This window comes from Carcharhinus amblyrhynchos, chromosome 13 (assembly GCF_965287045.1).
Source record: "Carcharhinus amblyrhynchos chromosome 13, sCarAmb.v2.hapA, whole genome shotgun sequence".
NCBI classification, from domain to species: domain Eukaryota; kingdom Metazoa; phylum Chordata; class Chondrichthyes; order Carcharhiniformes; family Carcharhinidae; genus Carcharhinus; species Carcharhinus amblyrhynchos.
In genome coordinates, this window is record NC_137336.1 from 38,026,335 (window position 1) to 38,053,425 (window position 27,091).

At 40.7% G+C, this 27,091-nt stretch overlaps 1 protein-coding gene across 1 annotated transcript in view; it reads right to left on the bottom strand.

Annotated features, from left to right (window-relative positions):
- Positions 1-389: 389 nt before the first annotated feature.
- Positions 390-27,091, bottom strand: part of LOC145351659 (nuclear factor NF-kappa-B p105 subunit-like) — a 55,321-nt gene continuing 28,619 nt past the window's right edge. Inside the window, 8 exon segments of the mRNA XM_080201219.1 lie at positions 390-940; positions 3,401-3,533; positions 5,675-5,746; positions 8,214-8,352; positions 14,586-14,677; positions 17,922-18,026; positions 18,920-19,129; positions 21,068-21,153. Coding sequence (XP_080057345.1) covers positions 922-940; positions 3,401-3,533; positions 5,675-5,746; positions 8,214-8,352; positions 14,586-14,677; positions 17,922-18,026; positions 18,920-19,129; positions 21,068-21,153 — 856 coding nt within the window. The 3' untranslated portion in view covers positions 390-921.

Consider the following 27,091-nt stretch of genomic DNA (forward strand, 5'->3'; position numbering starts at 1 on the left):
GATAAGCAAGTGCATCTCCTTAACAAATCAGATTGAAGAACCATGAAGGAGCAGTAGAATCTGAACCAGCAAGTATCAGTTAAGAATACTGAATTCAATGCCAACTTGTATATGAAACATAAAATAAAGAAATGGAAAGAAAAAAGAGAGAATGATAAAAGGACAGAAAGGAAAAGTGAAAGCAAATATTTCATCTAAATTTTATTTATTTGAAGTCACCAACAACAATTAAAAGCTGAAGGAATGAGACTCCACACATATAAAAGTTCATTTTCAAAGCCAGAGAGGATGTTTGACAGTAATTAAGAGTCATTACTCTATTGAGCATTTAGTTACATGAAAACAGACACACCCTAACTTTGTATAGTAAATTTAGTAGGTATCTAACACATAGGTACAGAAACCTCATGCAGAACTATATTATTCAATGCTAATTCTCTTGGCAAGATGCTGGTATAATTAAGTTTCTGCAGCACTAGGGCAACAGACAGCAACCTCCTGATTTCTGTGCTCAATGATGCATGTATATCTGATGCAAGTTGTTGTCTGATTTATCGTTTAATAATATTGAGTGCTGATACCTGCATCTATTCTTCTGCAAGCTTCAGGCCGATGTTGCAAAGTGAAATTTCAGCTCATCTTTAAAGAAATCTCCTCCAGGCTTATGTTTCCTGCTTATCTTGCCTAAAACTAAGATATGTTCTGCATTTTTAATTCAATACATTTATTTGAATGATAATATTATTCTACATAGATTAGACAAATACACTTTTTCACAACACATCATTGTTATATAGATAATTGGCAGATAATTTCAGAAAAGAAGTTTAATAGAATTTATATATAAAAATAAATTGAAAAAAATCTGTACAAGAATGCAGAAGGTTCTGGCACTTCTTTTCCTTTAGACAGTTCCCATGTTCAATACCCAAAACATGCTCTAAGAAATAAAAAAAAAATTACAACACTCATAGTAGGAAAGATAACTCAAAAATCATGGTCATAGTCTCATCAAATATGAAACTAATCTGAACACATTTACAAATAACATATATTTACAAGATAAATGTTCAGGATTAATTTAGTTAAATAAAGCATTTTCTCTGTGAAACTTTGTAACATTTACAATTGAAACAGGGAAAAAAAATTGTAACTAAATGTGCAGAGTAATTGTAATTAACTATATCAGTGTTACAGCTAAAATCACTTTGCAATTTATTTAACACTGCAGTCATATTGCAAGCTTAACAGTAAGTGCAAAGTTGTTCTGGATTTGCAATAAGAATAAACTTGTGGGCTGTAAAATTGACATCAAGACCCAAAATGATTCTGAAGCAGTGGAATGGCTCCAATATTAGATTGTGCTCTGACTCCAAGTTGCTTTGACAATATAACTGAAGCATCATTGAGAAGTGAAATAACTGTGGACTGATGCTACAATTTTAGTGTCAATGTATCCTAAAACATCTTCCATGCTAATGAGACATTTGTACAAGTTACTATCCTTTCCCATTGCAAAAATTGCATGAACATCATTATCGAAAACTTGGTAAGTTGGATGCTTTGCAATTAATTTGTTGTACATATTGGAGCACAGGAAATTTGTCATTTTCAGGGTGCAATACTTTCATTTCTTGGCAGTTAACATAAAATGTAGGACTGTATACATTTTTTTGATGTCATTCGAACAGATACTCTTCCAACTTAGGCCTAATGACCATATACTATGCTAAACTAAGTAAATTTGCAACAATTAAAATAATGCAAGATACATTAAACTATGACAACTGTGTGCAGATTAAAATCAGGCTCTGATGTGCAAGATGTAAATTTAATATTCCTGCCTATTATTTAAAGTATTTTGCAAGAAATTTTAACCAGTTTGAAATCAAAGTTGTGTGAAGTGCCATCATCAGAAACACAAAAACAAAATTGGGCCACTAGTCACATCATTCCTGGAGAATTTTAGATTAGTAATTAACCTGATAGACTTGCAGTGAGATTTTCGATGAGAGCCCATATCTGAACCAAGAACTTAATCTGCTGAATTTTAAATAGTGATCTCACCTTTTTAAAATATCTTTCTCCAAGTTACAATAATGGATTATAAAATAAAATATTTAATTACACAAAACTTTGTCGATACATAGGGATATATTATCTTGTTATTCAACCAGGAAATATCCTTGAATTATGAAACATAATGGTGGCAATTCTCCCAAAAAAAGTTCTAAGTGCTGAATTCACAGGAAAACTGGTGTAAATCACAATTATTTTTTCAGTGGGAGTTCACACTAGAATTTCCCATAGTCTGTGCACTGCAGAGTTCACAATCGTGAATATCACTAAAAGCTCGGAGGGCAGGGTCTATTCACCCCGGAGTCTGAGAGTTCCGGGCTTCTGCACATGCGCAATGGCCCCAAAATGTCAGCCTGCATTTTGCTGATCAACCAAATCACTGGCCAGCCCAGGTTCCCCACAATGCTGCCTCCCCAGGCCCTCCCTCCATGCCTCGATCACAACCTCCCATCCATTCCTGGGCCAGCCAGCACCCCCCCCCATCCAGGAGCACCCCGATCTCCAGCCCTCACCATCCCCAGCAGTGACGATCCTCCCCACCTTGGCAGACACCCCAACCCCCTGGCTGACACCCCTCCTGGCAGACCCCCTCATGGGAGGCAGAACCTCCTAGCAGACCCTCCCCCACACCCCAGCCCACCCCAATCTTGTCCCAACTGGATCCCAATGCAAAGTGGCAGTGGGACCCCCACCCCCACTGATCGCCCATAGGCCCTGCTCCAGCTGGTCCTGCCCAAAAAAACCCTACCCTTTAGGCCCTGCCCCCTTGGCACAGCCCCATGCCCAATGGGCAGTGCCAATATGCTCCCTGGGCATGTGCACTTTGCATCTTGGGCAGTGCTGGGGGCACAGGCTAGCACTGCCAGGGTGCCCATGTCCAGGGGGTATCACCCCTTGCTGCCCAACCCCCTTGGGGCCCCAATTACCCCCCTTCAGTCCAGCAGGCTAGTTTCCTGAAAATGGGGAGCTACTCTATACCTCATCGGAGTGAAATTGTATTGGCAGGGTGAGAGATGCTATCGGACCCAGAGAATTCAGTCTTGGGCCTGACAATCACACTTAACTTACATTCAAACAGAAGTAAAATAACTTACATGCCATTGCCACCCGTTTCAAGTGTGCATTCCCGACCACGTTGGATATTTGTCACTGGGAGACGTGCGTTCGTTGGGAATGCGTGATTCTCCTGACCCTACATGCCAAGAAATTTGCATGTCACGATAGGAGAATCACTCCTGTAGCGTTATTACATATTTCACTGATCGTATCTGAGCTAAATCATTACTGCTTGGAAAGCTCTCCAATCTGTCACAGTACTTACATGTTATTCCTGGTTTCCTGTGTTGTTACCATGTGATTGTAAATAGCCAATGGCTTTTTTATTTCCCCATAACCTTGCAGTTCAGCAGCGGGAAAATATGCCATGATGTCATTGTCCATAGGAAACTGTGACCCTGCAGGTAAAAGGTACAATTATAACCTCAATTCATATCTGCACTGGTAAAGGAATCACCGTCACTGGCAATAATAGCGACAAATAGTGAAATACTTAAAAATTAAAGGAAATAAAAATGCTGGCCATGTCCCATTGAAAAATAAAAAAAAATCTCCAACAACAATGAGCACGTATATGTTAGGAAATTGTACTGGAGAAGAGTATCATAAGGATATTCACGCATGGAGAGTTCTCTCTCTCTTACGTCATGTTTTTCCAACATTTTTTCCCCCATTTCCCATTGGTAATTGTATTCTTCACTTTATTCCTGACACTGCCTTTCTGTTCTCTCCCCCAGTTTTCTTGGGTGAACATGTCACTGCTTTATGGCAGCTTTGCATCGGCCGGTTTTGCATGAATCTCCGCAAATACCTTTATCCATAAGCTCTGAGCTCACCTCAACACCAATATTGGGCAGCATCTATTCAGGTGCATTTCATATCAATTGACTACTTTTGAAGTGTTGTTACTGGTACAATGTAGGTGAGAAGGGGGTTGCAGTACAACCATACTATGAAGAAATTCAAGTTAGTTTCAGCCCTGATTATTGGAAAAGAAAACTAGCCAAAGTTCTCAACCCTCTGAGCTAAATTGGAAAACGTGTATGTTGAATAAAGACCATTGTGAGATAGCTTAGTTTTATTCTACTGATGATAAAAGTGTTGATGCAACCGTAATCCTGCTCAGTGCAAGGGGTATCGCAGGTTCAGGCATTTGGTGTATGTGCTTAGCAAAACTACCTTCTGTGGGATTATGACTGAACGCCTCTAAGTCAGAATGCAGCCTAAAAGAGCTCCATTAAGTAGCAGAGAGCAGGAATGCATAAAGAGAGAGTGGGTGATGAAAAAACAAAGAAGGGATACACAAATATTATTGTGATTCGAGAAAGTTGGCAGGATTTTCCGGTCTGGTCTGTGGCAGGGCCAGCTGTGAGCAACAACAAAATATTTGAATTCCAGCCAAAACTTCATTCGCTTTCAGCGGCACCGGAAAATCCCAGCTGTGAAAGAGGAGAGACAGAGGCTATAGACTGGGAGATTGTGAATCTGTATAGCAAAACCAACCTAAAATTTTCATAAATAGCAAAGTCCAGAGAAATAAGACATTTTCAAGAATAAAGCATCAAGAGAAATTAGAACTGGGTCATTGTCATTACTGCACAAATGGGGACATCCGGCCCATTGAGCCCATGGTCAAGCCAAATAGAAAACAAGGCAGAATGTGTAGAAATTCAGAATAAATGCAAATTGAAGGATATAAAGAAAGTGATGAAGAAGTGCTATCTAAATGATAAGTGTAGGGAAAAAAATGTGCAAACAACCTATGCTAATGATAATTAAGAATAGACCTAAATTCACACTAGAGTCTGTTTTAGTTGGAGAGGATGGCTAGAATCATGAGATGCAGGTCCCAAAGTAGTCAAATTGCCAATAGCGTGAAAAATGTTGGAAGGATCTACCAATTAATTAATTATTGTAGCTCAATAGCAAAGTGAAATGAGAGAAACATCCTGGGGTGGTCAAGTTTAAATACACGTATCCAAATGCATGCCCACACCAAGTTACTGAGACCTTAATGAGTGAAACATTTTAAAACTTTAGCTTTAAAAAGAAGTACCTGCATGAAATATTTAAATAAGAGTTAAGATTAAACTGTAGCTACCTTTGTGTACATGAGTTATTGCTAAGTTTGTGTTCAGGATGCTACCAGAAAGGCAAAAGCACAAATGCTTCAGCAACTTTCTTACTGGTACACCCAGGCGGTTCACTTTCAACTCCGTCCATCATCCAATGGTGTAAAGGCTAATTTTTGTGGACAACAGTTGCTGTCATCTGGATCAGCTAACTCGGCTCAGATCAAAGATTATAGCTAATTTTCTAGTGCTTATATATCTGCACTGCATTGACACATACACAAACCCATTATGGAAGTTGAGTGGTCATAGTTTTGTTTAGGTATTACAAAAGCATAAATAAAATTGTGCAACATGTATAAATGTTCAAGTACAAGAATGATGACCATTTTCAATAATGGAAGATGAAGAATATTTCTGTTCATGTGCAATCCATGCTGTTATACAGGTAAAACCAACAGACTCACCTGCAGCATTGTTACCTTTGTCTGGATAGGAAGGTGTTTTGAAAATTCCAGGTCTTTTTAAAACTGTCATTTCTGAAAGTCAGTTAAAGCATCACTCATGTTACTAACATGCCATAACTATACAAATATTATATTCTGAATAATAATGGAATAATCTTTTCCACTTATCTATGTTCTTTAAAGTATTTTGTTAGGTTTTGTTTATTCTTATCAGCTTGCTCACCACAAGCACTAAGACTAAATATATTCAAGTGTATCTGAGCAGGATCCTGGATTATGTCCAATGACTATATTGTAGCACCAACTCACCCACTCTCCCCCTCTCTATATTTCCATAGAAGCTACACATTAGTGTCACAAGGGGAAAGAAAATCCAACGTAAACACATGAATTTTATTACCAATATAACAGGGATTGAGAAATGACAAAGGATTGTCCTGGTCCCTTGCTGTATTTTCAATAGGATGTTGAAATGGCCACATTTAGATACTTCCACTATTTCCCTAAGGCTCCAGCAGAGACCTACTGCAGAAATGAAGGCTAATAAAGTTCAAATTATATCAATTTTAAAAATGAAATTGATGCACTATTTGACATATTAAATCATGCCCTCCTCAACTGTACTGTTCACATTCTCATTCCCTGTATGAGAGAGTCAGTGTTGAGATGATTTTAGCTCTACAACTAAAAACATGAGCATAATTGTCTCTCTTCCTCCTTGCAAATTAATCCTTTAACTATTTTTCATACATGGTTAGCATTTTTTTTAACAAATTATAAACCGATTGCTCATGAATAAGAGTCTGAGTTCAAAGACAGATAACCTTTGGTATCCACTGCCAACATTTCCAATTAGCACAGATAACCTCACAATTCCTTCTTGCTTGAATTACCAGTGATAGAAGCACAGTTCTGCATTTCCTTCATTGCTCAGGATTATTTTAAAACCCAGTTTGACCCAAGTCAGCAACACTCAATGCATGCAGAAGCATACATATATGTATTTCTTATGTATGCAGATTTCTGGTGATAGTAATTGGCCTTTCAGTCACATGAATCATCCATCCACCTTTTATACAACGCCATTAAATTTTTAACAATCTCAACTCGCTAGCTTTATAATTTTTACAGGGTATTGGAAACAAAAAACTAGCTAATTTGAAGGATATTACAGACTTCAGTTGCAGTAGAAACAAGCTTTTTCTTTCCACAAGCAATTAATTTTTGGCACCAAGACAGTTAGGAAACAATCAATCTTAAGCATCAATGCTGACATGTAGTGTGAAGCCATCAGAAATTATTTCCATTTAATATTTCTCTTAGAGTAAGTTGACTAACTGAGTAATAGGAGCAATTTGTTTCTTACATGTCTTCAGAGCAAGAAACTAAGAAACAGATTTTTCTGGGGCAGGGTCGGGTGGAGGGAGGTTGGTGTGTGTGTGTGTGTTGGGGGGGAGCGGGGTAGGAATTGGGAGGCGGGTTTGTTTCTGGGTTGTGAACCTATAGGAAGCAGACATTTAGCGGTATTTTCTTAAAGGGGTCTGTAAATACGATCGGGAATCTTATTAATCCCATTAATTTGGGGGTGAGGTTGGGTTTGTGGTAGCAGGACTAGAGGTGGATTCCTGGAAATGCAGGCCATGTTCTGACTCACTTTGACAGCCATTGCTGTGGATGCTGTTTGGACAGTAACTTGCATGTTTGACAAAAATTCATTGCTGTAAAAATTTAGAAAATTAAATGGCAAGCTTCTAATGAGCTCCTTAGATGTCTTTACTGGCTGTGGGTGAGTTTGCTAGTCCAGTCTCCTCCGCTTTCCCTGCTTCACAAAACTTCACATGATTTGTGAACAAATCCATCATGCACTATGTCAAATCTAAGTTTTTTAGTTGCTCACCTCTGTTCCAATTCATTTGCAGTAGATTAATTCCGATCTGATATTTCTCTGCAAATTTGCACCACATAAAACTATACTTCCTCCAGAACAATAAAGGGGACATATTATGACTGCTGGTTGAAGAGCTGAGGCTCACTTCCACTAAGCTTTACTAATACCAGTCAAAGTTACTACTACCTGGAATTTCTATGCTGTTGGATAAAGCGGCTAGTTAGTGTAGACTCACCAAATCAAAAAGTCAGGTTCCATTTCAAAGTCTGCCTCTAACCCAAACTCTTTACGTTTCTTCAAACAAGATTGCTCAGTAAAAGGCTAATCTATTAGCTATAGCACCTCACTGTGGTGAAATGCTCTATCTTGTAGTGAAGTGTACAACTTGTGATAACTGATTATTAATGAAAGCCATAGAGGGTCCATCTACGACAACCAAAGGGGGATTAATAGAGTAGCTCATAAAATGTTGGCGGTCAATAGTTTAATGTGGAAGCTAGAGTTAAATTTTATATGCTTTACAAATTATTTGTATGCAGCAATTCACAAATAAAAATAAGATAGAATGTCAAATTCTATATACAATTTGTCAGTCATTTAAAAACTGCAGTTAACAATAGAAACACAGGACCATAGCCAAAGAAGACTCACTCTTTGTATGTGGGTAATATATGAATGGCTTAGGTTGACTCAGTTCACCATCAGAGCGTCTCCGTAACTGGACGAACACTGAGACAGGTTTTGCAATGTGAATGTCAAAATACTTTGGTGTCTTGAAAACAATGGCAAACTGAAAAACATACAGAATTTTATAAGTTACTATATACTTTTGAAACAATCTGAATATAAACCCACATGAGTATGAATAGAATCAAAAGCAAGAATACATTGCATTGAAAGGGCATTGAATCCAATGTGCCTATAAATTTAGTTTTGTTACTAAAAGTATTAATATGTTCAATACTATTATTGGTTTTAAGTGAAATGATTTCTAGACCATAATACATTCCTAAAAATTGAACAACTGTTGGTCCAGTACATCACTGAGAAATCTGTAGCCAACAATATGCAATGAGCTATATTGGTCTTGCATTGATTAGAGGGAGAAGAAATAAAATCTAGGGATTTCTGCAAAACAAAGGAAATTAATATTAATGATACAGGTATGTGGGAAAGGATGAAGATCATATTGGGATCACTATTACTAAGAATTTTTTTGAATTTTTATAGGGATGAGGAATTACAATTAATTGGATATATTGCCTTTCTTACAGCAGAGAAGGTTAAGGGGAGATTTTATCAAGGTGTTTAAAATCATGAGTAATTTAGGCGGAGCAAATAACGAGAAATGGCTGAAGGGTTGATAACCTGAAAGCCCAGATTTCAGGTGATTAGCAAAAGTATTTGAGAGCATGTAAGCAAAAGCTTTTTATGTATAATAAGCTTTTAGGATTTGTAATGCATGACCTGTTGGGATGATGGATATAGATTCAATAATAGCCTTGAAATGGAAATTGAATAAATCCTTGAAGTACAAAAAATTTCGTAGGAATATGGGGGGAGCGCCAGGAAGTGGGACTAATTGGAATGGTCTTTGAAAGGGCCTGTACAAACTCAGCAAAGGCTGATGGGCTTCCATGGTGCTTTACTATCGTATAATTCTAGGATACTAAGGCCTGGATTTTCCCCACAATGGAGAGGCTCTCGGTAATGGCGAAAATCTTGGCAATGGATGAAATTATAAGTCTTCCCCAAACTCTGCATTTCTCATCTTCACTGGAATGGATCTGGAGTTGGACCGGAGTTTGTGCCTGCACAAAATATGGAGACAGCTGGCCATTCAAATCACCAGCTGCCTCTATTGAAGTGGGATCATTGGACCCTAACCAAGAATTCCAGAGTGCAGGGAGCAGACGAGGTAAGAGGAGGTCAGAACTTGGTGGATACTTTGGAGAGGTAAGGTACCTCTTGGGAGAGGTAAGGCACCCTTTGGGATTGTTAGAATTAAACATGATTATGCACTTTTAATGCATAACTGTCCAGCTGTCCATGCAGTATCAATGATAGGGCTCAATGACTTTGTACATTCTGAATACTGGGTGAGGGGCTGTGGAGATTGAGAGATATGTGGGCTGGTTGAGTGGGAATGAGGAGGTGATTGGGTCAGGAGGAATGGGTGTTATAGGGGTGAAAGCAGCATGGAGATGAGGGTGGGAGAAGGAGAAGGGGTTAGAGTATTAGGAGCCTCATCTTCATATTCATGTACAGAACTGGGCTAACATCCTGGCTACAGGAGGCAGGCCCTCAAACTTGCCTGCCTCAGTATCCACCCACCTCCATTTCCAGCTTCACCTTGCTTCAGGAGGTACCTCAACCCAACCCTGAATCTGTGGATGAAAATTTGGTTGTCAAGCATGATCATTCAAAAGGTGGGATTGTGACATTGGGGAATGGCCAGACTCTTGATTCCTTCCCCAAAGGAGAAACAATTTGTTGTGTATTAACTGAAATGGGTGCAGGAAAGGCATTTGCCGGTTAGGAGGAAGGATGGGAAAGGTAGGATTAGAGAGCCGTGGATTACTAGAGATATAGAAGACCTGGTTAGGAAGAAACGACAGGCGTATGTCAGGTCTAAGCAACTGGGAACGGAGAGAGCGTTGGAGGAGTACAGAGAGAGTAGGAGGGATCTCAAAAGGGGAGTTAGGAGGGCAAAAAGGGGGCATGAGATGGCTTTGGCAGGTAGAATTAAGGAAAATCCAAAGGCGTTTTACTCCTATGTTAGGAGCAAAAGGGTGGCTAGGGGTAAAATCGGTCCTCTCAGGGACAGACGAGGGGAATTGTGCTTAGAGTCTGAGGGAATGAGGGAGATCCTGAATGAATACTTTGTGTCGGTATTCACGAAGGAGAGGGGCTTGATGTCTGGTACGGTCATCGAGGGAGCTGTAGACCAATTGAAGGATCTATCGATTACGAGGGAAGAAGTGTTAGGGCTTTTAGGTAGCATTAAAACTGATAAATCTCCGGGGCCCGATGGCATTTATCCTAGGCTGCTTAGGGAGGCGAGCTCTTGAAGGGAATTGCTTGATAGGGCGGACGCAACACGGTTTCATTAAAGGGAAGTCGTGTCTGACAAATTTACTGGAGTTCTATGAGGATGTGTCTAGGGCAGTGGATAGAGGAGAGCCGGTGGATGTGGTCTTTCTGGATTTTCAGAAGGCGTTTGACAAGGTACCTCACAAGAGGTTATTGCAGAAGGTCAGGGGACATGGAGTTGGGGGTAGGGTGTTAGCGTGGATAGAGGATTGGTTGTCAAATAGGAGGCAGAGAGTGGGGGTCAATGGGTGCTATTCGGATTGGCGGTTGGTGACTAGTGGGGTGCCCCAGGGGTCGGTGCTGGGGCCTCAGCTATTTACCATTTATATAGATGATCTGGAGGAGGGAACCGAGTGCAGGGTGTCGAAATTTGCTGATGACACCAAGATTGGGGGAAAGGCAAATTGTGCGGAGGGTGTGGAGAGTCTGCAGAAGGATCTAGATAGGCTGGGCGAATGGGCCAGGAAATGGCAAATGGAATTTAATGTTGGCAAGTGTGAGGTGGTCCACTTTGGTAGGAAGAATGGTAGGAAGGACTATTACTTACGTGGCGAAAAACTGCAGCAGGCGACGGTGCAGAGGGACCTCGGGGTCCTTGTGCATGAGTCGCAAAAATCCAGCTTGCAGGTGCAGCAGGTGGTCAGGGAGGCGAATGGGATGCTGGCCTTCATAGCGAGGGGGATTGAATATAAAAGTAGGGAGGTCTTGCTGCAGCTGTATAGGGCATTGGTGAGGCCGCAGCTGGAGTACTGTGTGCAGTTTTGGGCGCCGCACCTGCGCAAGGATATTTTAGCCCTGGAGGGAGTGCAGAGGAGGTTTACTAGGCTGATACCGGAGTTGAGGGGATTGAGCTATGAGGAGAGGCTGAATAAACTGGGCTTGTACTCGTTAGAGTTTAGAAGAATGAGGGGAGATCTCATTGAGACGTATAAGATGATGAATGGGATGGATAGGATAGAGGTGGAGAGACTCTTCCCGCTCAAAAAAGACAGTAGGACTAGGGGGCACAGCCTCAAGATAAAGGGGAGGCGGTTTAGAACGGAGTTGAGGAGGAACTTCTTCACTCAAAGGGTGGTGAATCTCTGGAATTCTCTGCCCGTTGAAGTGGTGGAGGCTGCCTCGCTAAATATTTTTAAGAAGCGGGTTGATGGGTTCTTGATAAGAGAGGGGATTAAGGGTTATGGGGAGAGGGCGGGAAAGTGGAACTGAGCCACGACAGATCAGCCATGATCTTATTGAATGGCGGGGCAGGCTCGAAGGGCTAGATGGCCTACTCCTGCTCCTATTTCTTATGTTCTTATGTTCTTATGAGATGAGATTGCTGGGCCTCTGACGCAAATCTTTGTCTCTTCTTTGGACACAGGTGAGGTCCCAGAGGACTGGAGTTTAGCGAACGTGGTACCGTTGTTTAAAAAGGGTAGGAGGGATAACCCCGGTAACTATAGGCCAATGAGTTTGACGTCAGTGGTAGGCAAGTTGATGAAGAGGATTCTTAGGGATAGGATGTATGAGCACTTAAAGCGTTGCAATCTGATTAAGGATACGCAGCATGGCTTTGTAAAGGGGAAGTCTTGCCTTACGAATCTGGTAGAATTTTTTGAGGAGGTGACAAAAACGGTCGACGAAGGATGAGCCGTTGATGTCATCTATATTGATTTCAGTAAGGCGTTTGACAAAGTCCCTCATGGTAGCTTGGTAGAAAAGATTAAGGCTCATGGGATGTGTGGTCAGGTATCTAGATGGGTTGAGAACTGGCTTGCAAAGAGGAGACAGAGAGTAGTAGTGGAGGGGTCCTTTTCTAGCTGGAGGTCTGTCACTAGTGGTGTGCCGCAGGGCTCAGTACTGGGACCTCTTCTCTTTGTAGAGTATATAAATGACTTGGAAGAGGGAGTAAGTGGTGTGATCAGCAAATTTGCTGATGACACCAAGATGGCTGGATTGGCAGGCAGTGAGGAGCAGTATCTGGCAATACAACGGGATATTGATAGGCTGGTATATTGGGCAGATATATGGCAAATGGAGTTTAATCTGGATAAATGAGAGGTGATGCATTTTGGCCGGAATAATGTAGGGGGGAGTTATATGATAAAGGGTAAGACCATAAGGAGTATAGAATCGCAGCGAGACCTGGGGGTGCATGTGCACAAGCCTTTGAAGGTGGCAGTACAAGTGGAGAAGCTTGTGAAGAAAGCCTATGGTATGTTAGCCTTTATAGGAAGGGGTATAGAATATAAGAGCTGGAGTTTAATGTTGCAGTCGTGTTGCAGTGGTTAGGCCGCATTTAGAGTAGTGTCCAGTTCTGGTCGCCTTACTACCAGAAGGACGTGGAGACTCTGGAGAGAGTGCAGAGGAGGTTTACCAGGATGTTGCCTGGTATGGAAGGACTGGGTTATGAGGAAAGATTGAACAAATTGGGACTGTTTTCCCTTGAAAGACGGCGACTGAGGGGGGATCTAATAGAGGTATATATTATGAAGGGTATAGATAGAGTAAACAGTGGTAAGCTATTTCCTATGGTAGAGACACACAGTACGAGGGGCCATGGGCTTAAGGTGAGGGGGGAGAGGTATTACACAGATATTAGAGGGAGGTTTTTCATGCAGAGAGTAGTGGGGGTATGGAATGCTCTGCCAAGTAAGGTGGTGGAGGCAAGCACGCTAGAGTTGTTTAAGAGTAACTTAGACAGGCACATGAGTGGGTTGGAGATGGGTGGATATAAGAGATTGTTTTAAATAGGGTTCATTAGCATTGGGGCGTCCCTGGTAAGGTAAATGGATATGGTACGATAATAATTTTTTTTCTCTTTTCATTCACAGGTTTTAAGTCGGTCCGCCTTCTTGTCCAACGAAGGGCATACACGCGATGGGTCGTACTTGGGCTGCTCTCGATTGTTCGAGATTGGCCTAGTATCATCTTGTTAGTGTGTGCTTAAACTGGACCAGATGCTGGGCAAGACGACAGCTCAGTGACTATCACTGTTTGCAGTGCAGACACATGGATTTGGGCCAGTGTCTGTGGGAGATTGCGCATTCTCTCCGTGCTTGCGTGGGTTTTCTCCGGGTGCTCCGGTTTCCTCCCACACCCCAAAGATGTGCTATTAGGCTGACTGGCAGTAATAAATTGTCTTTAAATTAGTTTCCCTCAATGTGGATGGCCATAAAACAATAGATAAGGGCTTGGGTGGAGGGGGGGGCGCTGGTAGTGTTAAAATGGCGGCGCGGGCTCGGGCTGAAGGGCCTGTTTCTTGGGCTGTTTTTGTTCTTTGTTCTTTATTAAAATAAATGCTCAGAAAATTGCAAGGAACTTGCATTCAGACTTTGAAATAAATTCATCCTCTGCACCAAGCACTTGCGTTTAGATGCTAAAGAGGAAGATCAGTCTTATGACTTTGCGCCAAGGGAAAATGATTCATCAGAGACAAGTTATTTAAATATTGTTAAAGTATTTTGACTTTATTCTTTCAAAGGGACACGGGGAACTTATGTGAGGAATTTTAATCAAGTAAAATCTACTTTACTCAAGATCTTACTTTGTCTTATTTCTTTAAAAAAGCTGGTTTGAGTTTATTGCCTGCAATATACATTCTGCCTTGAGCATTACTTGTCAATCAGAGAGACTGGGTGAATGTGAGTTATCCTTTATTAAATCCAGTGAGGTTATCTGCAACATAAGGTTTTAATTGTTTGCCTCAAACATGATACCACTGAGACTTCTTCATATGTAAATTCATATTTCAGTTGCTTGGGAACTTGGATTTGCCTGTGGAACTGATTCTTTCTATTGGACTCAAAAAAAAGATTGGGGGTTCTTGTGATCAACAACAAATTTAAAATCCATGCCATCAGATTAAAACCATTTCATTTCATCTTTGTATTAATTTGAAATAGTGTCAAGTTTTTTGTCAGCTGTGAAATATTTTTAGATATCTACCTGTCTGTGAACATCTGCAGCACCAAATTTTCCAAATGCCTCCCAGATGTGACCACTCTCATCTTCCTGATAGAAACGTACCTGAATATCATCTGAGGAAGAAACCACAACAATCCAAACTTTCATAATTATAAATTCCTTTGTTGCATACTAATAAAACAATATTGGGCCTGGAATTTCCAAGCAGGCACAATGATAGTCGGGTTGCTGCTGCACTTGGAAATTCCCCTGACTCAATACTGTAGCGGCTTTCCTCTGGGACCTTACAATCCCAGCTTTGACATGAATGCACAGTAACCCTTGGGAAACTTCATCAGAGTGGAGTAGAGTTGGAGGAAAACAGGACATGCCCCCCTTTTTAAGGCAGAAGCTGCCGTATTGTAAGCTTAGAGGTCCAGTCCTAATGTTAGTAAATGAGTGAGTGGGTGTGTGAGTGGATAGGTGGGCACAGTGGATGAAGTAGGTAACTGGTAGAGAGTAGGTGGATAATGTGGGTGGGTAAGGGGTCAGAGGTGGATGAGCAATTGAGTAGTTAGTTCAGGGCATTAGTTGGGAGGGTAGTTGGTGGTTGGGTGAGGAGGTCAGTTCATGGGAGCAGTTGGGTTGGGTGGGTAGAAAGTTGGTTGGGAGCAATAAGCAGGTCAGAGATGTGTTGCTGCATTATTGGGAAGGATAACCTGGTCAGAGAGTAGTTCAGTTGGGGGAATGTAGTGAGATGGTTGGGAAGGGTAGTTGGTTCTGGGATAGACGGGCAGTTGGAGAAGTTGTGGTATATTTATCCAGATGTTAGGTTAGGTTTTACACAACCTAATTTTTCCACAGTACTTACCCTGCTACTGAGAGATATTGAGGGAGGCTCCTAGGGAGAAGTAAATTGCCCAGTAGAAATTTAAACTTCCTGGACAATTCCTATCTAACTCCACTTTCAGGATTTCCACAGGCTCCCAAAACTTGATTTGATTTGATTTATTATTGTCATATATATTAGCACACAGTGAAAAATATTGTTTCATGCACGCTATATAGACAAAGTCTACCATGCAGAATGCAGAATATAGTCATAGTTCGGATGTAGAGAAAGATCAACTTAATGCAAGGTAGGTCCATCCAAAAGTCTGATGACAGCAGGGAAGAAGCTGTTTTTGAGTCAGTTGATATGTGATAGACTTTTGTATCTTTTTCCCAACAGAAGAAGGTGAAAGAGAGAATGTCCAGGGTGTAAGGGGCTCTTAATTATGCTGGCTGCTTTGTCGAGGCAGTGGGAAGTGTAGACAGAGTCAATGGATGGGAGGTTGGTTTGTATGATGGATTGGGCCACATTCATGAGCTTTGCAGCTATCTCCAGCTGTGCATCTAGTCTCTGACAATCCAGAAACTAGAAGATTTGGCCCAATGATTTATTTCAGCTTACATGCAGTACATAAAAATTTAAGAGATAACCTATCAAACAATCAATATCTAATTAGTTTTAAAGGCATATGAAAGAAGCCTAGGGTGGAGTTTTCCATAATTCGTCAGTGTGTTAGACTCTGACTGAAAGCCAGCATGTATCTCTCCAAATGCACAGCGAGTTCACAAACAAACAGACAGGAATTCAGGAGATTTTCCCACCTGTTTTTTGGGAGAGCTGATTGGGATGAATCTCCAGAGCAGATTCCACTGGGGATTCACATTGGTGGAGGGATGGGACCTCAATCCGCTTGAGAAGCCAACATCACTGAGCTGAGCGGGCCACTGTGCATGCGCTGATCTGTCAGTGGGGAGATGGGTGCACATATACTGGGCCCCCCATCATTGGCATTCCGAGCGACAGCTTCCGTGACCCCCTTCCCCAATCGCCGGCCTCTGTAACCCCCCCACCTCCAATCAACAGCCTCCATGACCCCCGATTCCCCTGTCCATAGCCAACTCTGATTGCCCTATCCATCCTAAACCCCACCAATCCTAATGCAGCACACAGCGGGTAACCCCCACCACCACTGACCGCCCCCCCCCCCTCCCAGTGGGTCCTGTCCCCCTCTGGTCCTGCACCCTTGGCACTGTCTGGTACCCAGTGGGCAGTGCCAGGGTGCCAGGCTGATACTACCAGGATGCCAGGCTGGCACTGCTCAAGGGTCACCCCTCCCCACTTCTGACCTTCCAGGGAGGCCTCAATGGCCTCTGTCTCCACCAGTGGGGTGATCATGCCTGGTTCCCATTGATGGGGACAGCCTTTAATCCCTGTTGGTGGGAACAACACCCGGTGGGGTGGATAACATTAGCGAGCCTATATGATACCATCTTATGCTTGTTAATGACATGGAAATGTCCATTTCCACATTCTAATCAGTCTTGTGCTGATTTCCGGCACGCGACTGATTGCCCTTAAATAAAAGGGCCTGGGAGAGTCACAATGAATCCCACTACAGGCCTCCCACTGATGCATCCCAGTCCGCTACACTACTTGAGCAGCTCAGTGGGCCAGGAGAATCGTGCCCCAGATATTTAACACATTGACAAATAAAATCTAAGGGTGTGGTTTACACAGTTACTCTGGCAGGTGAAGCCTGCTCCACAGCACTGAATTTGAACTTCCACCAGCTGTCATGGACATGGAGGACTCTCCAAGTATCAGAGCACCACCCCCTCCTGCACCACCACCATCACCACAGAGGTATCGGGGCTCTCACTCCCCACCACCGTGAAGGTATTGGGCTCTCCCTCCTCTCCCCCAACCACACAAGGCACTGGGGCCACTACCCCTCCCCAAGCTACCAACCGCACAAGGTATCCCCTTCACTGGTGAGTTTCCCCTCCTCTTCACGGGCAAGTTCCTGCCATTCAAAGGGATCAGCCCTTTCCCCTCCCTCCCCACCACACATAACAGGAAGCCCACAGAATGGGGCTCTGCATAGGGCCTGCCCTGGGCACTGCTCTTCAGCACAGATTGTCACTGTAGGTTGTCACTGCCAGGTTGGCATTGCCAACTTGTGATAGGGGACAATGTCCAGAGCTACGCTTACCTTACACCTTGGTGGGTTCCCTGCGACTGAATCCCGTCGTTCTGACGCTGTTGTAAACCTCACCAATGTGACATCTCATTGGTTTGAATATTTAGGGAGGGATGTATCATGTGATTGGGGAAGGGGGAGAGGCCCGTTTATACCATTAAAATATATTAAAATCCATTTGTCATCGGGAAAATTGGGAAATGAGATCTCGCCAGCAAGAATTTTGTTTCCCAACTTTTGCGAGATTTTGTGCCTGCATTGCCTTTTATGCTCACAGTGCACGTGGGTGCAGAATCTCCCCCTTAGAGATAATTTGAAATGTTAATTATATTATGAGATAGATTACCTTTTTGGACTTTATCACATAGCAGAAAGATTTCGTCCCCACCCAAGACACTCCCAGCTGTTTTGGCCATTCTTACTATTCGCAGACTTGATGCATTTGGTGCTTCTATGAAAGGAAATTCAACATTAAATGCTCATTCTACGCAAACTGCCACCAGCTTCTTTCAAAATACAAAAAAGTAACATACCAATAAAAATGACTAAATGACTGAAAACTTTATTTCAGTGTTTGGGGAAGGGCAGGACTTGGAGAGGAACACAGGTTTGCCAGATTTCTGGCTCAAATATTGGTTACAAGCAATGTTCAGGAATCCAATTCTGTACCAGTGCCATCTCTGTCTATTCAAAGGAATGAATGGACCTTACAAGCAGCCTCAACAAAAACCTTTATGGACTTCTGATGTGAATTCTTTTGCAAGCCTAATACTGGTCCCAAATTGTTTCTCAGCAAAGGGAAAAATAAAAATCCCAGTGCAGGTGAATTATGTTTAGTAGATAGGCACTGTTTTCTCTAGGAGACAAATATTTAGAAAATGTCCCTCATAGCTTTGGTCCTTTGTGATCTTTGGAGCATCATTGTGTGCTCCAATATTTCCACTGCCAGTTGGGAAGGTGAGTCCATTGACAGTAGTCCTGTTGCAGTATTTTTCTGGAGCCAATTTAGGAACTCTAGAATTTCATCTCCTATATGCAAACTTGCAAATATCCTGACAGAATTATTTTTGCATTGCTTAAGATGCCAAGAAAATGGAGTAATAAATAATTACTTTATTCAAAATTTGGATTTAATTTTCACAGTTCCAGAACAAGCCATACATTTTCTTTTGTGCTTGTACGATGTTATGAGCTGAGAATGAAAAGTCTGCCTTTATATTGCTTGAAATATCAAGGAACATTTTTATAACTACACCGAATAATAATTTGTGATATGAAAGCATAACTTCCTTACTTTACTTAAATCTGTATGAAATATATATTGTCCATTGTAAAAGTACTCACTGCTGTCATAGATGGGGTCCGATATAACAGGGCTAAGTCTACGTGTAAATTTGCCTTCACTTCCTGGTAGATATGGAGTAAACATCAGACGAACGACACTGAGATCCATGTACTTAGTCTGCTTCTGAGCTTCCTGATGGATTCTTTCCCTGTCTTCTTCTGACATCAAAATATTTTAACATGGCATTAATCCTATACTTGTTAAATAACGTCAAGACTGTCACTGTTATATATGAAGCAATACTTTGCTGCAGCAGAGTAACAAATAGCACTTGACATTAGTTAGACTTGTCGTTCCCCATTTAGTTGTGGCAATACTTAGTGCTCTAAGTTGAAGTATGGGCAAAAAATATTGCTGCTAGTGATACTGGGCAAGCAATAGTGTATCTTCTTAGCCAAGCAAACTGAAGGATTGTGAAATTCACAGTGCAAGGAATGAGAAAGAAAGATAAATTTGAGTGAGTAATACATTGCCAAATCGGGCTCCGAAAGAGAACTAAAAAGAAGCAGAAGATTTGATTAAGAGAGAGAAAGGAAAAATAGAAATAGATTAATTTTAAATTTGACATTTTTAAATTTCCAACAAAAATAAACCCTGAAAGAATGAGACACCACATGCGTATTGGTTAATGTTTAGTTCCACCGAGGTTGCTTGCAGTAAATAATGCTTATTACGACACTAAACAGGTAGTTGGACTAAAACGAAGAACTCAACTTTCTGTGGCAAGTTTTGTTTATATCTACTGTGCAAAGACAGTAATTTCATGCCAATTGGCATATGTTTATAGTGAGAAGAGAGCGACCTTTTGGTTTCAGGAAGCTAACACTAGAGTGGCATATCTCAGACAGCAACGTCTGGATTTACACATTTAACTGTAGGTTGCCAACATCTGAAGTTGCAGTAATGTTTATGTACAAGTAACTGAGTGCCATTACCTTCACTGTTATTTTGATCATAACTGAGAACCCAACAATTCTGCATGCTGGCTACAGATTGTACCACACACCAAAATTTGGTAATAATTTCAATTTAAAAGAAAATACTGTTTAAACCTGCTGAGCAGGAGTGATAAAATTATTTTCCATTGCCACTATGATAAAAACTGTCTTTCTGATTCCTTGTTTATTTTTGCTGATGATAGAGAACTAGCCCATTGAAAAGGTGGTTGGAAAACAAACCTGTATATGCCAGTGCAGATAAGATTTGTTAGAAGCTAGTCTTCTCTCTGCTAAAATTTCCCTTTGATATTTGGTATTGAAGTACTATTATCAGACATATTAAACTTCAATCAGACTTACAGAACTCCAACTCAAGGCTATATTTGTGTGCCGGCTAAATAATTGCACTTCCCATTGAGCCAATTATATTAATTTGTGGTAAAAGTTGTGGCATTTCATTCCTACAGTGACACAGTGGTTAGCACTGCTGCTCCACAGCGCCAAGAACCTGGGTTTGATTCCCAGCTTGGGTCATTGTCTGTGCGGGGAGTCTGCACATTCTCTCTGTTTCCTCTAGGTGCTCCAGTGTCCTCCCCCAGTCTGAAAAATGTGCTGGGTAGGTGCATTGGCCATGCTAAATTCTCCCTCAGTGTACCCAAACGGGTACTGAAGGGTGGCGGCTAGGGGATTTTCATAGTAACTTCATTGCAGTGTTAATGTAAACCTATTTGTGGCATCAATAAATAAACTTTAAAATACCATGGAATTCTTGCATTAACTGCAAGCTTTAAAATTGTATATCTACACTAATAAATAAATACTATATCTAATTCTGACTATCCAAATTTACAACAGAGAGAGGGAACTCCATCCAGCCAGTCAAAACTGGATTTCAAAACTCAGCTTTCAGTGATTTCCTTTATAATTTACAGAATGCCCATAACAGCTGACAAAACAATTCACTATCTTTTGCAAAGTACAATGGGTGTGCATTTAAATTCTGAAATGAAGAGTTCACAGCCTTAGCATTGGTGCTGAAACCAGCAACCACCAATGAGCATGAACCTAAGTTTATGGAATATTACACATTGAGACACTTAAACACTGAATGAACAAATAATATTAGCTCACTCTGTAGCTGTTTGTGTTGTAATTTCATTTCATTTTCATCTTCTCCATCAGGAAGTGAAACATTCCCATTTTGGGTATCTGAAGTCCATGACTTAATCAGCTGTTCTTCTATAATTGCTACAACATCCTTCTTAGGGACGTGAAGGATTCCAAGATTGGGGAAGCTAATCAGGAAATATATTTGTTAATCATTTTCACAGAGACATTAAAAATACAATCAGTTCACTAGAATGCCCCCATATAACCGATTTTGAGTCAGTAAAAGGATTTTTATGATAATCTTATACAAGATGTGTTACTAATTCCTGAGTGGGGTGACAAATTAGTGTACTTCACTATCAGCTCTAAAATATTATCTCAAATAATGTTCACAACGACAAAATTTTCTTGATCTATCATTTGTAAAGAGTTTTATTCATCCCAGAACTATTTTGGAACAATTAACGAAAATGTAGTTAATAGCATTATCATAAATAATTGAGGTGTTTTCTCAAAATCTAAACCTTAAGGAGTCAATTTTGAACTTGTTTTTTTTCTGGAAAAGAACGTTGAAAGTTTAAGCCCATAAAAATGATTTATAAACAAAGATAAATATACAATTGAATGAAAAGAAAATGGGGTAACTATGGAATTAACTGGACCTTATTTTCACATTTAAATCCAGAGATGAGTCAACAATTGTTTAAGATTCTCACTTGCAACAGTGATCTTGTAAGATAAATGCAAGTTATTTTTCCAATGTAATCAACCGGGGCTTGTTTGATTTGTATTTACATGTGATGTGTACTAATTTCTTGGCCATGTGCAGCCAGCATAATTAAGGACCTCACGCACCCCAGACATTCTCTCTTCCACCTCCTTCCATCGGGAAAAAGATACAAAAGTCGGAGGACACGTACCAACTGACTCAAGAACAGCTTCTTCCCTGCATTGCACATTTAAACAGAAACCTGGAGGACAGTCAAGCTCAGATGATGAATTTTGAACAGACTGCTTTAAAAAAACAGAGCTTGGAAATTCATAAATGAATAACAATAAGGAAAGCTTTCACAGAAGAAACTTTGAATTATAATTACTATAGAAAGACAACTTCCAGAAAACGCTTTAAGAAGTATTAATTTACATCTTAGGTCTGTTAATTTGTGTACAATGGGGTATTACATATATAAGATAGATGTTAAGACGTATATCATGTTGTAAGTTGTAATATTATAACTGGGATAAAGGAAAACACATCATGAGATGCATATCAATTTCTCAGCAAGGTGTTTCCATTTATTGTATATTTATAATTTAATTACTTAAACAACAAGTTATATTCTATAATATAATTTGATTTTGATTTGATTTATTATTGTCACATGTATTAGCATACAGTGAAAAGTATTGTTACTTGCACACTATACAGCAAAACATACTGTTCATAGAGAAGGAAATGAGGGAGTGCAGAATGTAGTGTTCCAGTTATAGCTAGGGTGCAGAAAAAGATCAACTTAATGCAGGGTAGGTCCATTCAAAAGTCTGATAGCAGCAGGGAAGAAGCTGTTTTTGAGTTGGTTGGCATGTGTCCTCAGACTTTTGTATCTTTTTCCCAATGAAAGAAGATGGAAGAAAGAATGTCCAGGGTGCGCGGGGCCCTTAATTATACTGGCTGCTTTTCCGAGGCAGCAGGAAATGTAGACAGTGTCAATCGGTGGGAGGCTGGTTTGCATGATGGATTGGGCTACATTCATAATATAGTTATTATGAAATCAAATATTCACAACACCTCCCCCCAGGAAGAAAGATGCATTTTCATATCTTCCTGGAGAGCATTGCAAATGCCTGGTCCTGTAATTGATATATTTTAGAATATATCAGTTTTAGTTTTAGGAATTATAATATTAAGTATAAGATAAATAGAAATACTTGGCTAGGAAATTAGTATGCATCTCATGTAAATGCAAATCAAACAAGTTTGGGTTGATTATAGTTGGAAAGATAACCTGCATTTATCTTAAAAGATCATTGTTGCAAGTGAGAATCTTAAACAATGGTTGACTCATCTCCAGATTTCTTAGGGGAACTATCAAATCTTCGGAGGGCAATCATATCCTAAGAGATATAAATTATTCATGTGGGTCACAGAGTTGCCTAAAACATAATTAGTTGCATTTCTGTTTTGGAACATCCCAATGCATGTCATGTTGCCATAGAGATGGCCGTTGGTGGGGGGAGTGGTTAGAAAGTTCCTTTGTTTAATTTATCTGGGTTTTTCTTCACAGAGGCTGTTATAGATTTGGTCTTGTGTATGTAGTAGCTGACTTAAAATTCTTAGGAGAAATAGAGATAAGAAAATTTGCCTAGCTTGGAGTTTGGATCTACAGTGATCCTTATGTTGAAAACTAACAACTTTATTGGAGGATGCAGTAAAGCTTAAGTTTGAGCTAAGAAGTCCATGCCATTTTGAAGAAAATGGCATGGTGTGGCATGGTAACACAGTGGTTAGCACTGGTCCTGGGTTTGATTCCCAGCTCGGGTCACTGTCTGTGTGGAGTTTGGACATTCTCCTTGTGCCTGCGTGGGTTTCCTCTGGGTGCTCCGGTTTCCTCCCACAGTCCAAAGATGTGCAGTTTAGATTGATTGGCCATACTAAGAAATTGCCCCTTAGTGTCCAGGAATGCGTAGGTTAGAGGGATTAGTGGGTATAATATGTAGGAATATGGGGATAGGGCCTGGGTGGGATTGTGTTCGGTGCAGACTCGATGGGCCAAAGGGCCTCTTTCTGCACTGTAGGGTTCTATGATTCTATGAAAATTGAAAGATTATTCAGCCAGAAGTCAATGGAAGGATCCCCATGAAATATTGTGCCTCAGAGCAGTTGGAAAATGGAGAATAAATGAAAATGAAGTCCAGCTGGCTGTGGCATACCTTTGGATTGGTCTCAGGAAAAGTGAATGATTCTTTAAGATGTTGCAAGATAAGGAATCTGTTGTGTGGGGGGCAGTAAAAGTAAAATGGACTAAAAGCCTACACAGTTATAAACAGTAGTGTTAAGCTTCCTTTAATTTATTTTATATACAAAATAAAGTGTAGTTTTGTTTAAAGACGTGAAATCTTGTGATGTAGTTCTGCCAGTTAATTACTGAGTATTCAAACTTCTCCTTAGGTGTTAATGGTTTCTAAAGGATTGTAACAGTCTGCTTTAAGATTTTACACAATTTCTAATGACTATAGGTTCACAGGATAAACTACCTTCAATTTGACATGCTACCCAGAGAAGTCATAAGGGTGAAATCATTTTGAGACATTATAGTGTGCAACAGCTGATCTTCTGTAGTTAAGTTGAAATATGCCAGTGTGGCAAAGACAGAGACACCATCATTCTGCATCTACCTCTGCTGTACTTCAGCAGGGAGTGCTCAAAATGTTTAATCAATTGATTGCTCTGCAGTGATAACCCTTACCCTATGCACCAACGTTTAACCCAACTACCCAGTAAACATGGGGCTGGTGAGACATTAAACTTGGGTAATTACTGCTATGCTTCCAAACTGTGGTCTGACATAATGTTAAATTACGGTTTTTACATTTAAAACAGGTGTCCATCAGAGATACACTTCACTGATGTTACTCAATGCTCAAAACCATTTAATTCAAAATTGTAGCAACCCTACCTAACCCTTGAGGTACCTGTAAAACCTTATGGAATCGCAAAGTAAAAGCTTTGAAATCTTTATAAAGAGGGCTCCTCAGTGGTAGTTCAGTGGATTATCAGATCTTTTTTGCCATCTCCTGGAGAGTTTTCTGCTTCCAGGTGACTTCTTACATGCATTGCATTAATTTAGGTTTAGACATCACAACCCAGGATGGAGATGCTGACCTGGGAAGACATCAAAATTATACCGCACATAGAAGATTAAACTATGAGCCCAGGTCATGCAAACTTGCTTTATATGCTGTCAAGTATAGGAGATTGAGTGGTGATCTGAAGGGTGGCACTGTGGCGCTGTGGTTGGCACTGCTGCCTCACAGTGCCAGGGACCGAGATTTGATTCCTGTCTTGGGTCACTGTCTGTGCAGAGTCTGCATGTTCTCCCTGTGTCTGTGTGGGTTTCATCTGTGTGGGTTTCCTCTGGGTGCCCAGGCTTCCTCCCACAGTCCGAAAGACGTGCTGATTAAGTGCATTGGCCATGCTAAATTCTCCCTCAGTGTACCCTAACAGGTGCTGGGAGTGTGGCAACAAGGGGATTTTCACAGTAACTTCATTGAGGTGTTAATGCAGGCCTACTTGTGAGACAAATAAAAATAAAACAAAATATTAAAACGATTTGTCGGATATGTATAGAGGAACTTCTTTTCTGATGGGGGAACCGTGATCATGGGGACATAACCTTAAAGTTAAACTATCAGGAGGGAAATCGGGAAGCATTTTCACGAAAGGAATAGTAGAAATATGGAACTCTTTTCCCCCCAAAGACTGTGGAATGTGAGACCATGGAAGATTTTAAGACTGAGATAGATATTTCATTAGGTGAGGTGATTAAGGAAGATGAAGTAATGGTGAGAAAATGGAGTTGAGATGCAGATCAGCCATGATCTGAGTGAATGATTGAACTAGCTGAAGGAGCTGAATGGCCTACTGCTGTCTCTAGAATAACATAAAAGTGAAATACAATGGATATTGGAATCTGAAACAAAAACAGAAAATGCTGGAAAATCTCAGCAGATCTGACAGCATCTGTGGAGAGAGAATAGAGTTAATGTTTTGAGTCTGGACTGAGACTCAAAATGTTGGCTCCATTTTTTCTCCACAGATGCTGTCAGACCTGCTGAGATTTTCTGCTTTTATTTTATTCTGCTCTGCTTTTCAGGGACTGAAATCCCTTCTGATGTTCGGGAGATCAATTTTCACATCAAGGCTTGCAATCAGTTTATTTTAATTAGATCTAAAGGGCCCAGTTCCCAAATCAATATACTTCTTCTAATCAAATAGCAGTTTTCTAAACTATAATTTTAATAGTGTTAGGACTCATCAATTCAAGGCACTCTAGATCATTGGAAATATCTTATTATGTCTCTTTGCATGAATAGGAATAGGAATTACAACACTACAAACTTCTCATCATCTTCTATTCAATACTTAGAAATCTGTTTCAGAGACTGCCAATTTTATCTATTGGACACAAAATTCTCTTCCAATTCAGAGTACCTTAGCAAATGAACCGCATTTGTGTTTCAGTAAAGCTACCTTATTTGTACTGGTTGTCAACCACTTACTTATTAGATTTGTTTTTTATATCTCTCCTTCTGCTGCTTTAACAAAGCACTAACTATTAGTTCTTGGAAACCGTGAACAAGGGAATTTGTTCAAGATAGCAAGAACAGTTCAAATTGAGACAGCAATATCTCCAGGGCAATTTTCTCTTAATGCAGGAAACATTACCGAGAAATGCTAGGTGTGACATATTTCTCTCTGTGGCATGTTTGGTGGCAGTGGGAGGCAACGCACCACTTGCTGGTGGCGAGATCTTATGATCTTGCTATTGTCTACTTGGTTTCCCATTGAACACACCCCTCGCCACTGGGAAACCTGGGGTGGGTGGGCACCCTCAGCGGCGCAGAAATATCCCACTTGTGTAAACAGTGGTACGATTTTGGTGATTATATTGTGATCAGACTTTAGTGTGAACAGAATTCGGTAATAGCTGCTTTGTCATCTGTCCTACACCTCACTCAGCCTCCCTTTCCATTGACTTCATCAGAAAGACATATCAGACATATGCCAAAAAGCTCCAACCTCGTCCATGGAGGTGATTCTCCCAGATTCTGCCAAATGCAATATTCTTGCTGGCAGCAGGGCAGCCATGGACAAGATTGGAGAATCCCACCTGTAATGTTTAACAACAGATAATATGCTAATGACTGTTTGGTGCCCCTAGCAAAGTCCAATTTCATCCCAATTTTAGCTTCACCTGCTCAGTGAGAAAATGACAGGTTTGGCTGTCCATCACCCTGATAAATCCATTGAAAATAAACATTGAAAGTACACCAGTTTACAAAAAGCGAAGTTGTTCATACCTCTGCCAATACAGTTCTTCTATAATATTTATCCAATCTTCA